Consider the following 14,381-nt stretch of genomic DNA (forward strand, 5'->3'; position numbering starts at 1 on the left):
CTACAAGAGAAATAAATTTATCAGGTAAGCTTAAATTATGTTTTCTCTTGTTAAGTGTATCCAGTCCACGGATCATCCATTACTTATGGGATACCAATACCAAAGCTAAAGTACACGGATGATGGGAGGGACAAGGCAGGGATTAAGCGGAAGGAACCACTGCCTGAAGAACCTTTCTCCCAAAAACAGCCTCCGAAGAAGCAAAAGTATCAAATTTGTAAAATTTTGAAAAAGTGTGAAGCGAAGACCAAGTCGCGGCCTTGCAAATCTGTTCAACATAGCCTCATTTTTAAAGGCCCAGGTGGAAGCCACAGCTCTAGTAGAATGAGCTGTAATTCTTTCAGGGGGCTGCTGTCCAGCAGTCTCATAGGCTAGGCGTATAATACTCCGAAGCCAAAAGGAAAGAGGTTGCCGAAGCTTTTTGACCTCTCCTCTGTCCAGAATAAACGACAAACAGGGAAGATGTTTGACGAAAATCTTTAGTAGCTTGTAAGTAAAACTTCAAGGCACGGACTACGTCCAGATTATGTAAAAGACGTTTCTTCTTTGAAGAAGGATTAGGACACAATGATGGAACAACAATCTCTTGATTGATATTCCTGTTAGAAACCACCTTAGGTAAAAACCCAGGTTTGGTACGCAGAACTACCTTATCTGCATGAAAAATCAGATAAGGAGAATCACATTGTAAGGCAGATAGCTCAGAGACTCTCCGAGCCGAGGAAATAGCCATCAAAAACAGAACTTTCCAAGATAAAAGCTTAATATCAATGGAATGAAGGGGTTCAAACGGAACTCCTTGAAGAACCAAGTTTAAGCTCCATGGGGGAGCAACAGGTTTAAACACAGGCTTAATTCTAACCAAAGCCTGACAAAATGCCTGGACGTCTGGAACTTCTGCCAGACGCTTGTGCAAAAGAATAGACAGAGCAGAAATCTGTCCCTTTAAGGAACTAGCTGATAATCCTTTGTCCAAACCCTCTTGGAGAAAGGACAATATCCTAGGAATCCTAACCTTACTCCATGAGTAATTCTTGGATTCACACCAGTAAAGATATGTACGCCATATCTTGTGATAGATTTTCCTGGTAACAGGCTATCGTGCCTGTATTAAGGTATCAATGACTGACTCGGAGAAGCCACGCTTTGATAGAATCAAGCGTTCAATCTCCATGCAGTCAGTCTCAGAGAAATTAGATTTGGATGACTGAAAGGACCTTGTATTAGAAGGTCCTGTCTTAGAGGCAGAGTCCATGGTGGAAAGGATGACATGTCCACTAGGTCTGCATACCAGGTCCTGCGTGGCCACGCAGGCGCTATTAAAATCACCAATGCTCTCTCCTGTTTGATTTTGGCAATCAGTTGGGGGAGCAGAGGAAACGGTGGAAACACCTAAGCCAGGTTGAAGAACCAAGGCGCTGCTAGAGCATCTATTAGCGTCGCTTCTGGGTCCCTGGACCTGGATCCGTAACAAGGAAGCTTGGCGTTCTGGCGAGACGCCATGAGATCCAACTCTGGTTTGCCCCAAAGATGAATCAACTGAGCAAACACCTCCGGATGGAGTTCCCACTCCCCCGGGTGAAAAGTCTGACGACTTAGAAAATCCGCCTCCCAGTTCTCCACGCCTGGGATATGGATTGCTGACAGGCGGCAAGAGTGAGTCTCTGCCCAGCGAATTATTTTTGAGACTTCTAACATCGCTAGGGAACTCCTGGTTCCCCCTTGATGGTTGATGGAAGCCACAGTCGTTATATTGTCCGACTGAAATCTGATGAACCTCAGTGTTGCTAACTGAGGCCAAGCCAGAAGAGCATTGAATATTGCTCTTAACTCCAGAATATTTATCGGAAGGAGTTTCTCCTCCTGAGTCCACAATCCCTGTGCCTTCATGGAGTTCCAGACTGCATCCCAACCTAGAAGGCTGGCATCTGTTGTTACAATTGTCCAATCTGGCCTGCGAAAGGTCATACCCTCGGACAGGTGGACCAGAGACAACCACCAGAGAAGAGAATCTCTGGTCTCTTGATCCAGATTTAGCAGAGGGGACAAATCTGTGTAATCCCCATTCCACTGATTTAGCATGCATAATTGCAGCGGTCTGAGATGTAGGCGCGCAAATGGCACTATGTCCATTGCCGCTACTATTAAGCCAATCACCTCCATACACTGAGCCACCGAAGGGCGCGGAATGGAATGAAGAATACGGCAAGCATTTAGAAGCTTTGATAACCTGGACTCCGTCAGGTAAATTTTCATCTCTACAGAATCTATAAGAGTCCCTAAGAAGGAGACTCTTGTGAGTGGGGATAGAGAACTCTTTTCCTCGTTCACTTTCTACCCGTGCGATCTCAGAAATGCCAGAACTATCTCTGTATGAGACTTAGCAATTTGAAAGCTTGACGCCTGTATCAGGATGTCGTCTAGATACGGAGCCACCGCTATGCCTCGCGGTCTTAGAACCGCCAGAAGTGAGCCCAGAACCTTCGTAAAGATTCTCGGGGCTGTAGCCAACCCGAAGGGAAGAGCTACAAATTGGTAATGCCTGTCTAGAAAGGCAAACCTTAGGAACCGATGATGATCTTTGTGAATCGGTATGTGAACGTAGGCATCCTTTAAGTCCACTGTGGTCATGTACTGACCCTCTTGGATCATGGGTAGGATGGTCCGAATAGTTTCCATTTTGAAAGATGGAACTCTGAGGAATTTGTTTAAGATCTTTGGATCCAAAATTGGTCTGAAGGTTCCCTCTTTTTTGGGAACCACAAACAGATTTGAATAAAAACCCTGTCCTTGTTCCGTCCGCGGAACTGGATGGATCACTCCCATTACTAGGAGGTCTTGCACACAGCGTAGGAATGCCTCTTTCTTTATCTGATTTGCAGATAACCTTGAAAGATTAAATCTCCCTTGTGGAGGGGAAGCTTTGAAGTCCAGAAGATATCCCTGAGATATGATCTCCAACGCCCAGGGATCCTGAACATCTCTTGTCCACGCCTGGGCGAAGAGAAAAAGTCTGCCCCCTACTAGAGCCGTCGCCGGATAGGGAGCCGTTCCTTCATGCTGTCTTAGAGGCAGCAGCAGGCTTTCTGGCCTGCTTGCCTTTGCTCCAGGACTGGTTAGGTTTCCAGGCCTGCTTAGATTGAGCAAAAGTTCCCTCTTGTCTTGAAGCGGAGGAAGTTGATGCTGCACCTGCCTTGGAATTTCGAAAGGCACGGAAATTAGACTGTTTGGCCTTTGATTTGGCCCTGTCCTGAGGAAGGGTATGACCCTTACCTCCAGTAATGTCAGCAATAATTTCTTTCAAACCAGGCCCTAATAAGGTCTGCCCCTTTAAAGGAATGTTGAGTAATTTATACTTTGAAGTCACATCAGCTGACCAGGATTTGAGCCATAGCGCCCTACGCGCCTGGATGGCGAATACGGAACTCTTAGCCGTTAGTTTAGTCAAATGAACAATGGCATCAGAAACAAATGAGTTAGCTAGCTTAAGAGTTCTCAGCTTGTCAACAATTTCAGTCAATGGAGCTGTATGGATGGCCTCTTCCAGGGCCTCAAACCAGAATGCCGCCGCAGCAGTGACAGGCGCAATGCATGCAAGGGGCTGTAAAATAAAACCTTGTTGAATAAACATTTTCTTAAGGTAACCCTCTAATTTTTTATCCATTGGATCTGAAAAAGCACAACTGTCCTCAACCGGGATAGTGGTACACTTTGCTAAAGTAGAAACTGCTCCCTCCACCTTAGGGACAGTCTGCCATAAGTCCCGTGTAGCGGCATCTATTGGAAACATTTTTCTAAATATAGGAGGTGGGGAAAAGGGCACACCGGGCCTATCCCACTCCTTACTAATAATTTCTGTAAGCCTTTTAGATATTGGAAAAACATCAGTACTCACCGGCACTGCATAGTATTTATCCAGCCTACACAATTTCTCTGGCACTGCAATTGTGTCACAGTCATTCAGAGCAGCTAATACCTCCCCAAGCAATACACGGAGGTTCTCAAGCTTAAATTTAAAATTAGAAATCTCTGAATCAGGTCTCCCCGAATCAGAGACGTCACCCACAGACTGAAGCTCTCCGTCCTCAGGTTCTGCATATTGTGACGCAGTATCAGACATGGTTCTTACAGCATCTACGCGCTCTGTATCTCATCTAACCCCAGAGCTATCGCGCTCTGACAGGGTATTATTCATGATTGCAGCCATGTCCTGCAAAGTAATCGCTATGGGCGTCCCTGATGTACTTGGCGCCATATTAGCGTGCGTCCCTTGAGCGGGAGGCGAAGGGTCCGACACGTGGGGAGAGTTAGTCGGCATAACTTCCCCCTCGACAGACCCCTCTGGTGACAATTCTTTTATAGATAAAGACTGATCTTTACTGTTTAAGGTGAAATCAATACATTTAGTACACATTCTCCTATGGGGCTCCACCATGGCTTTTAAACATGAACAAGTATCCTCTGTTTCAGACATGTTTGTACAGACTAGCAATGAGACTAGCAAGCTTGGAAAACACTTTAAAGCAAGTTAACAAGCAATATAAAAAACGTTACTGTGCCTTTAAGAGAAACACATTTTGACAAAATTTGAAATAACAGTGAAAAAAGGCAGTTACACTAACAAAATTTTTACAGTGTATGTAACAAGTCAGCAGAGCATTGCACCCACTTGCAAATGGATGATTAACCCCTTAATAACAAAAACAGAATAATAAATGACAAAAACGTTTTTTAAACACAGTCACAACTGCCACAGTCTACTGTGATTGTTACCCTCCTCAAACACGACTTTGAAGCCTTTTGAGCCCTTCAGAGATGTCCTGTATCATGCAGAGGGAAGATGAATGTCTCTGTCAGTATTTTTAGCTGCACAGAAAAGCACTAAAATAGGCCCTTCCCACTCATATTGCAACAGTGGAAAGATTCAGGAAACTGTCTCTAGGCAGAAATCAAACCAGCCATGTGGAAAAAAACTAGGCCCCAATAAGTTTTGTCACCAAACATATATAAAAACGATTAACATGCCAGCAAACGTTTTATATTACATTTTTATAAGAGTATGCATCTCTATTAATTAGCCTGATACCAGTAGCTATCACTGCATTTAAGGCTTTACTTACATTAATCCGGTATAAGCAGCATTTTCTAGCAAATTCCATCCCTAGAAATATATTAACTGCACATACCTTATTGCAGGAAAACCTGCACGCCATTCCCTCTCTGAAGTTACCTCACTCCTCAGAATATGTGAGAACAGCCATGGATCTTAGTTACTTCTGCTAAGATCATAGAAAATGCAGGCAGATTCTTCTTCTAAATACTGCCTGAGATAAACAGCACACTCCGGTACCATTTAAAAATAAACTTTTGATTGAAGAAATAAACTAAGTATAAAACACCACACTCCTCTTACGACCTCCATCTTGGTTGAGGCTTGCAAGAGAATGACTGGATATGGCAGTTAGGGGAGGAGCTATATAGCAGCTCTGCTGTGGGTGATCCTCTTGCAACTTCCTGTTGGGAAGGAGAATATCCCATAAGTAATGGATGATCCGAGGACTGGATACACTTAACAAGAGAAAACATACTTACCAAAAGACACCCATCCACATATAGCAGATAGCCAAACCAGTACTGAAACAGTTATCAGTAGAGGTAATGGTATATGAGAGTATATCGTCGATCTGAAAAGGGAGGTAAGAGATGAATCTCTACGACCGATAAAAGAGAACCTAAGAAATAGATCTCCTGTGAGAAAAACCATTGCATTCAATAGGTGATGCTCCCTTCACATCCCTCTGACATTCACTGTACTCTGAGAGGAACCGGGCTTCAAAATGCTGAGAAGTGCATATCAAAGTAGAAATCTTAGCACAAACTTACTTCACCACCTCCATAGGAGGCAAAGTTTGTCAAACTGAATTGTGGGTGTGGTGAGGGGTGTATTTATAGGCATTTTGAGATTTGAGAAACTTTGCCCCTCCTGGTAGGATTGTATATCCCATATGTCACTAGCTCATGGACTCTTGCCAATTACATGAAAGAAATGTAAATGCTAATGACAAATATTGTCAATATGTATCCTTAGAATTTACATATTTATTCTTCGCTTTTAGCGCCCCTTTTCCACACTTGTACATTTACCTAGGATTAATGAGCAGCCTATTTCATCTAGCTGTTGCCTTCCCCAGAACCCCTAGTTGATGTTGCTGTTATGCACTTTTTTGTGTTAATTTATTAATGTATGTAATATTATTTAATTTCTTATGGTATAAAATAGAAAGAAGATTAAAATTAATGCACAATGTGTTTTGCGATAGCTAAACATAATTAAAGATAGTGTGGAGTAGTGGGCGTGGCATGGTCAGTTTGTGGGTGGGATCAGAAGTGGCGAGTAACATTTTGGCCTGGCTAGTGGCTTAGTACTGGAAATTTTGAGCCCTATGCATGTATATATTATAGAGGTATAAATATATATTGTACCAAAATACCATTAGATATACAGTATATAGAAATGTGCATTTATGAATAAATAGAACATTCTTCTATGTGAAGAACATTGGAATGGGAAATATTCATATTTTCATGTCAGGTTAGCTCACATGAGAATATGTGATCGGGTTTGCTCACAAGCAGGGTGTTTTTTTCCCACAGGTTATCGCGCGTGCGATATTAGGGTTAGCGCATGAGCAAACACAGTTTACTTTCAACTCATAATACTAGCATAACCCAAAAAGCTTACTTCTAGCGCAGTTAACGCGCCACTTGTAATTTGGCCCTTAGTTAGCACATTTTACCAACCTGCTATAGAAAGATAAAGGTCTTTAAATTCCTTAATCTCCCGGGATCTTTCACAAGCTGCTATGCATTCTTCAAAGGCCTTAAAAAATTCTGGCAGTGCAAGTTCCATATCAGAAATAGAAGTTCTCCAGTTTTCTCCATTATAAGCTCTTACTGCTCGGATGAACAAGCCCTAAAAGAAATCATATATTGGTCTGATTTATTTATTTTGGCAATGATGAAAGTAAATAAAAATGGTTTACAGTGTTCTCCCCAGGAATTATTTAATGGGCATGCCACCAAGCTGATTTTACTGACAACCCAACTAAAATTAAGCCATTATTAAGCTAAAATGAACTGATATTGATTGTTTTCAGTGTTTGTTGCACAAATTATTATTAAATCAATTTAAGTTAGATAATGCAGTTAACATTTAGCTTTAAAGGGACAGTAAAGTCATAATTAGACATTCATGATTTAGACAGAGCATACATCAAGCTGATTTTACTGACAACCCAACTAAAATTAAGCCATTATTAAGCTAAAATGAACTGATATTGATTGTTTTCAGTGTTTGTTGCACAAATTATTATTAAATCAATTTAAGTTAGATAATGCAGTTAACATTTAGCTTTAAAGGGACAGTAAAGTCATAATTAGACATTCATGATTTAGACAGAGCATACATCTATATGACACCCAGCTGGTATTCTCTGTGGAGAACACGTGTATGTATGTATGTATGTATGTATGTATGTATGTATGTATGTATGTATGTATGTATGTATGTGTATGTGTATATATATATATATATATATATATATATATATATATATATATATATATATATATATATATATATATATATATATATATATATATATATATATATTATACACAGAGAGAGAGAAAAAACAAAATTTATGCTTACCTGAAATTCCTTTCTCCTGTAGTGTAGTCAGTCCACGGGTCATCCATTACTTATGGGATTATAACTCCTCCCTAACAGGAAGTGCAAAAGGATCACCCAAGCAGAGCTGCTATATAGCTCCTCCCCTCTACGTCATACCCAGTCATTCGACCGAAAACCAAACGAGAAAGGAGAAACTATAGGGTGCAGTGGTGACTGGAGTATAATTTAAAATTTAGACCTGCCATAAAAAAACAGGGCGGGCCGTGGACTGACTACACTACAGGAGAAAGGAATTTATCAGGTAAGCATAAATTTTGTTTTCTCCTGTTAAGTGTAGTCAGTCCACGGGTCATCCATTACTTATGGGATACCAATACCAAAGCTAAAAGTACACGGATGACGGGAGGGACAGGCAGGATCTTTACACAGAAGGAACCACTGCCTGAAGAACCTTTCTCCCAAAAACAGCCTCCGAAGAAGCAAAAGTGTAAAATTTGGAAAATTTGGAAAAAGTGTGAAGTGAAGACCAAGTCGCAGCCTTGCAAATCTGTTCAACAGAGGCCTCATTTTTAAAGGCCCAAGTGGAAGCCACAGCTCTGGTAGAATGAGCTGTAATTCTTTCAGGAGGCTGCTGTCCAGCAGTCTCATAGGCTAAACGTATTATGCTACGAAGCCAAAAGGAGAGAGAGGTAGCCGAAGCCTTTTGACCTCTCCTCTGTCCAGAATAAACGACAAACAGGGAAGACGTTTGTCGAAAATCTTTAGTTGCCTGCAAATAAAATTTCAGGGCACGAACAACGTCCAGATTGTGCAGAAGTCGTTCCTTCTTTGAGGAAGGGTTAGGGCACAATGATGGAACAACAATCTCTTGATTGATATTCCTGTTAGTGACTACATTAGGTAAGAACCCAGGTTTAGTACGCAGAACTACCTTGTCTGAATGAAAAATCAGATAAGGAGAATCACAATGTAAGGCCGATAACTCCGAGACTCTTCGAGCCGAGGAAATAGCCATTAAAAACAGAACTTTCCAAGATAACAGCTTGATATCAATGGAATGAAGGGGTTCAAACGGAACACCCTGTAAAAAGTTAAGAACTAAGTTTAAGCTCCATGGCGGAGCAACAGTTTTAAACACAGGCTTAATTCTGGCCAAAGCCTGACAAAAAGCCTGAACGTCTGGAACTTCTGACAGACGTTTGTGTAAAAGGATGGACAAAGCTGAGATCTGTCCCTTTAACGAACTAGTGGATAAACCCTTTTCTAAACCTTCTTGTAGAAAAGACAATATCCTAGGAATCCTAACCTTACTCCATGAGTAACTCTTGGATTCGCAACAATGCAAGTATTTGCGCCATATTTTATGGTAAATTTTCCTGGTAACAGGCTTCCTAGCCTGTATTAAGGTATCAATCACTGACTCCGAGAAACCACGCTTTGATAAAATCAAGCGTTCAATCTCCATGCAGTCAGCCTCAGAGAAATTAGATTTGGATGTTTGAAAGGACCCTGAACTAGAAGGTCCTGTCTCAGAGGTAGAGACCATGGTGGACAGGACGACATGTCCACTAGGTCTGCATACCAGGTCCTGCGTGGCCACGCAGGCGCTATTAGAATCACCGATGCTCTCTCCTGTTTGATCCTGGCAATCAATCGAGGAAGCATCGGGAAGGGTGGAAACACATAAGCGATGTTGAAGGCCCAAGGTGCTGTCAGAGCATCTATCAGAACCGCTCCCGGGTCCCTGGACCTGGATCCGTAACAAGGAAGTTTGGCGTTCTGGCGAGACGCCATGAGATCCAGATCTGGTTTGCCCCAACGCCGAAGTATTTGGGCAAAGACCTCCGGATGAAGTTCCCACTCCCCCGGATGAAAAGTCTGGCGACTTAGAAAATCCGCCTCCCAGTTCTCCACGCCTGGGATGTGGATCGCTGATAGGTGGCAAGAGTGAGACTCTGCCCAGTGAATTATCTTTGAGACTTCCATCATCGCTAGGGAACTCCTTGTCCCTCCCTGATGGTTGATGTAAGCCACAGTCGTGATGTTGTCTGACTGAAACCTGATGAACCTCAGAGTTGCTAACTGAGGCCAAGCCAGAAGGGCATTGAAAACTGCTCTTAATTCCAGAATGTTTATGGGAAGGAGGCTCTCCTCCTGAGTCCATGATCCCTGAGTCTTCAGGGAATTCCAGACAACGCCCCAACCTAGCAGGCTGGCGTCTGTTGTTACAATCGTCCAATCTGGCCTGCTGAAGGGCATCCCCTTGGACAGACGTGGCCGAGAGAGCCACCATAGAAGAGAATTTCTGGTCTCTTGATCCAGATTCAGCATAGGGGACAAATCTGAGTAATCCCCATTCCACTGACTTAGCATGCACAATTGCAGTGGTCTGAGATGCAGGCGTGCAAAGGGAACTATGTCCATTGCCGCTACCATTAAGCCGATTACCTCCATGCATTGAGCCACTGACGGGTGTGGAATGGAATGAAGGACACGGCAAGCATTTAGGAGTTTTGTTAACCTGTCCTCTGTCAGGTAAATTTTCATTTCTACAGAATCTATAAGAGTCCCTAAAAAGGGAACTCTTGTGAGTGGCAAAAGAGAACTCTTTTCTACATTCACCTTCCACCCATGTGACCTTAGAAATGCCAGTACTAACTCTGTATGAGACTTGGCAGTTTGGAAACTTGACGCTTGTATTAGAATGTCGTCTAGGTATGGAGCTACCGATATTCCATGCGGTCTTAGTACCGCCAGAAGAGAACCCAGAACCTTTGTGAAGATTCTTGGAGCAGTAGCTAACCCGAAGGGAAGAGCTACGAACTGGTAATGCCTGTCCAGGAAGGCAAACCTTAGATACCGGTAATGATCTTTGTGAATCGGTATGTGAAGGTAGGCATCCTTTAAATCCACTGTGGTCATGTACTGACCCTTTTGGATCATGGGTAATATTGTCCGAATAGTTTCCATTTTAAACGATGGAACTCTTAGGAATTTGTTTAGGATCTTTAAATCCAAGATTGGTCTGAAGGTTCCCTCTTTCTTGGGAACCACGAACAGATTTGAGTAAAACCCTTGTCCGTGTTCCGACCGTGGAACCGGGTGGATCACTCCCATTAGTAAAAGATCTTGTACACAGCGTAGAAACGCCTCTTTCTTTATCTGGTTTGTTGACAACCTTGAAAGATGAAATCTCCCTTTTGGGGGAGAAGCTTTGAAGTCCAGAAGATATCCCTGAGATATGATCTCTAACGTCCAGGGATCCTGGACATCTCTTGCCCAAGCCTGGGCGAAGAGAGAAAGTCTGCCCCCCACTAGATCCGCTTTCGGATAGGGGGCCCTCACTTCATGCTGTCTTAGGGGCAGCAGCAGGTTTTCTGGCCTGCTTGCCCTTGTTCCAGGTCTGGTTAGGTTTCCAGCCCTGTCTGTAGCGAGCAACGGTTCCTTCCTGTTTTGGAGCGGAGGAAGTTGATGCTGCTCCTGCCTTGAAGTTACGAAAGGCACGAAAATTAGACTGTTTAGCCCTTGGTTTGGCTCTGTCTTGAGGCAGGGCATGGCCCTTACCTCCAGTAATGTCAGCGATAATCTCTTTTAAACCGGGCCCGAATAGTGACTGCCCCTTGAAAGGTATGTTGAGCAATTTGGATTTAGAAGTCACATCAGCTGACCATGATTTAAGCCACAGCGCTCTGCGCGCCTGAATGGCGAATCCGGAGTTCTTAGCCGTAAGTTTAGTTAAATGTACTACGGCATCCGAAATAAATGAATTAGCTAGCTTAAGGACTCTAAGCTTGTCTGTAATCTCATCCAGCGTAGCTGAACTAATGGTCTCTTCCAGAGACTCAAACCAGAATGCCGCCGCAGCCGTGACAGGCGCAATGCATGCAAGGGGTTGCAATATAAAACCTTGTTGAACAAACATTTTCTTAAGGTAACCCTCTAACTTTTTATCCATTGGATCTGAAAAGGCACAGCTATCCTCCACCGGGATAGTGGTACGCTTAGCTAAAGTAGAAACTGCTCCCTCCACCTTAGGGACCGTCTGCCATAAGTCCCGTGTGGTGGCGTCTATTGGAAACATTTTTCTAAATATAGGAGGGGGTGAGAAAGGCACACCGGGTCTATCCCACTCCTTGTTAACAATTTCTGTAAGTCTTTTAGGTATAGGGAAAACGTCAGTACACGTTGGTACCGCAAAATATTTATCCAACCTACATATTTTCTCTGGGATTGCAACCGTGTTACAATCATTCAGAGCCGCTAACACCTCCCCTAGTAACACACGGAGGTTCTCAAGCTTAAATTTAAAATTTGAAATGTCTGAATCCAGTTTATTTGGATCAGATCCGTCACCCACAGAATGAAGCTCTCTGTCTTCATGTTCTGCAAATTGTGACGCAGTATCAGACATGGCCCTAGTATTATCAGCGCACTCTGTTCTCACCCCAGAGTGGTCTCGTTTACCTCTAAGTTCTGGCAATTTAGATAAAACTTCAGTCATAACATTAGCCATGTCTTGCAAAGTGATTTGTAATGGCCGCCCTGATGTACTTGGCGTTACAATATCACGCACCTCCTGAGCGGGAGACGCAGGTACTGACACGTGAGGCAAGTTAGTCGGCATAACTTCCCCCTCGTTGTCTGGTGAATTTTTCTTAAAATGTACAGATTGGCTTTTATTTAAAGTAGCATCAATGCAATTAGTACATAAATTTCTATTGGGCTCCACATTGGCCTTTGAACACAGAGATTCCTCTGTGTCAGACATGTTTAAACAAACTAGCAATTAGACTAGCAAGCTTGGAAAATACTTTTTAAATGAATTTACAAGCAATATAAAAAACGTCACTGTGCCTTTAAGAAGCACACAAAAAAACTGTCACAGTTGAGATAACAATGAACCGGATTAGTTATAGCAATCAATTTTTCACATGAAATGCATTAATTTAGCAAAGGATTGCACCCATTAGCAAATGGAATATTAACCCCTTAATACCAAAAAAACGGATAACAATAAAATTATATACGTTTTTATCACAGTCAAATCACAGTCTCACAGGTCTGCTGTGAGTGATTACCTCCCTCAAACTAGTTTTGGAGACCCCTGAGCTCTGTAGAGACGTCCTGGATCATGCAGGGAGAATAAGAAAGACTTGTGACTGAATTTCTAATGCGTAGTAAAAGCGCCAAAATAAGCCCCTCCCACTCATAATACAACAGTGGGGAAGCTCAGTAAACTGAATTTGTTCAAAAACAAACGACAGCCAAGTGGAAAATAATGCCCATAAAATTTTTCATCAAGTACCTCAGAGAGAAAACGATTAACCTGCCAGTAAACGTTTTAAATATAAATATATGAAATGATATTAAAAGCCTGTTGCTAGTCGCTATCACTGCAGAAAGGCTATAAGTTATATGTATACAGTATTTTCTTAGTGAAGTGCCATTCCCCAGAAATACTTCAGTGCCAACATACATACATATCAGCCTGATACCAGTTGCTACTACTGCATTTAAGGCTGTACTTACATTTTAACGGTATTAGCAGTATTTTCTCAGTCAATTCCATTCCTTAGAAAATAATATACTGCAACATACCTCTTTGCAGGTGAACCCTGCCCGCTGTCCCCTGTTCTGAAGTTACCTCGCTCCTCAGAAGGCCAAGAACAGCAAAATGGATCTTAGTTACGTCCGCTAAGATCATACACAAACTCAGGTAGATTCTTCTTCTAATGCTGCCTGAGAAAAAACAACACACTCCGGTGCCGTTTAAAATAACAAACTTTTGATTGAAGAAATAAAAACTAAGTTTTAATAACCACTGTCCTCTCACACATCCTATCTATTAGTTAGGTGCAAGAGAATGACTGGGTATGACGTAGAGGGGAGGAGCTATATAGCAGCTCTGCTTGGGTGATCCTCTTGCACTTCCTGTTAGGGAGGAGTTATAATCCCATAAGTAATGGATGACCCGTGGACTGACTACACTTAACAGGAGAAAAGGGAACAGTTTGTTCAATTTTCTTAAAAATAATGATCCTTTAAATACAAATAGATATAGACAGATAAATATTATAGTTGCCCATTTTTGAGAATGAGAAATGCAAACCTCCTGGCACATATGGTAGCCATGTTTATGATCAATACGATTACCCTGCTATTAATGAATGTCCATCTACAATACTGTTTATTAAGGGGGACAATATGGGCTTGAGGACCCCAATATATGAAGGCTAAGTAACGGTAGTCACCAAGGTAGCGCACCACAGTCTGTGTACAGAGACACCCCTGTCAGCTAACTGAGAAAGTGGGGCATAGAAATAGGCTGCTGTCGGGTCTGAGAATATATCTACCATTACTTGAAAATATAGTTCACACTAACAGGCCCCTCATATACTGTGTGTGCATATATAACTGCAAGCATATTTTTGTATATGTAGATCTGTATGTATGTGTGTCTAGGTATGTTTGTGTATACCTGTGTGTATGTCTGTCTGTCTGTATGTTTATGGGTGTTTCATGAATGGCAGCGAGAACTTATAAGGCCTGCCTTGGCTCATCTGAAAATTTACATAGACAGCCAGCTACAATCCGAAACACTGAGACCTTGGTGGGAAATATTGCCCTATCGGTATAGTAATAATACCTGCTCGCCCACCAGAAATTCTCAAAAGCTTCAGATAGTGAC

General features: G+C 42.4%; 1 protein-coding gene across 1 annotated transcript in view; it reads right to left on the reverse strand.

Annotated features, from left to right (window-relative positions):
• The window catches only part of CRTAP (cartilage associated protein), a 601,161-nt gene that overhangs the window by 402,581 nt on the left and 184,199 nt on the right, over positions 1 to 14,381 (reverse strand). The window contains exon 3 of the mRNA XM_053714506.1: positions 6,802 to 6,973. Coding sequence (XP_053570481.1) covers positions 6,802 to 6,973 — 172 coding nt within the window. The remainder of the gene's footprint in view (positions 1 to 6,801; positions 6,974 to 14,381) is intronic.

Source organism: Bombina bombina, chromosome 5 (genome assembly GCF_027579735.1).
Source record: "Bombina bombina isolate aBomBom1 chromosome 5, aBomBom1.pri, whole genome shotgun sequence".
Lineage (NCBI taxonomy): Eukaryota > Metazoa > Chordata > Amphibia > Anura > Bombinatoridae > Bombina > Bombina bombina.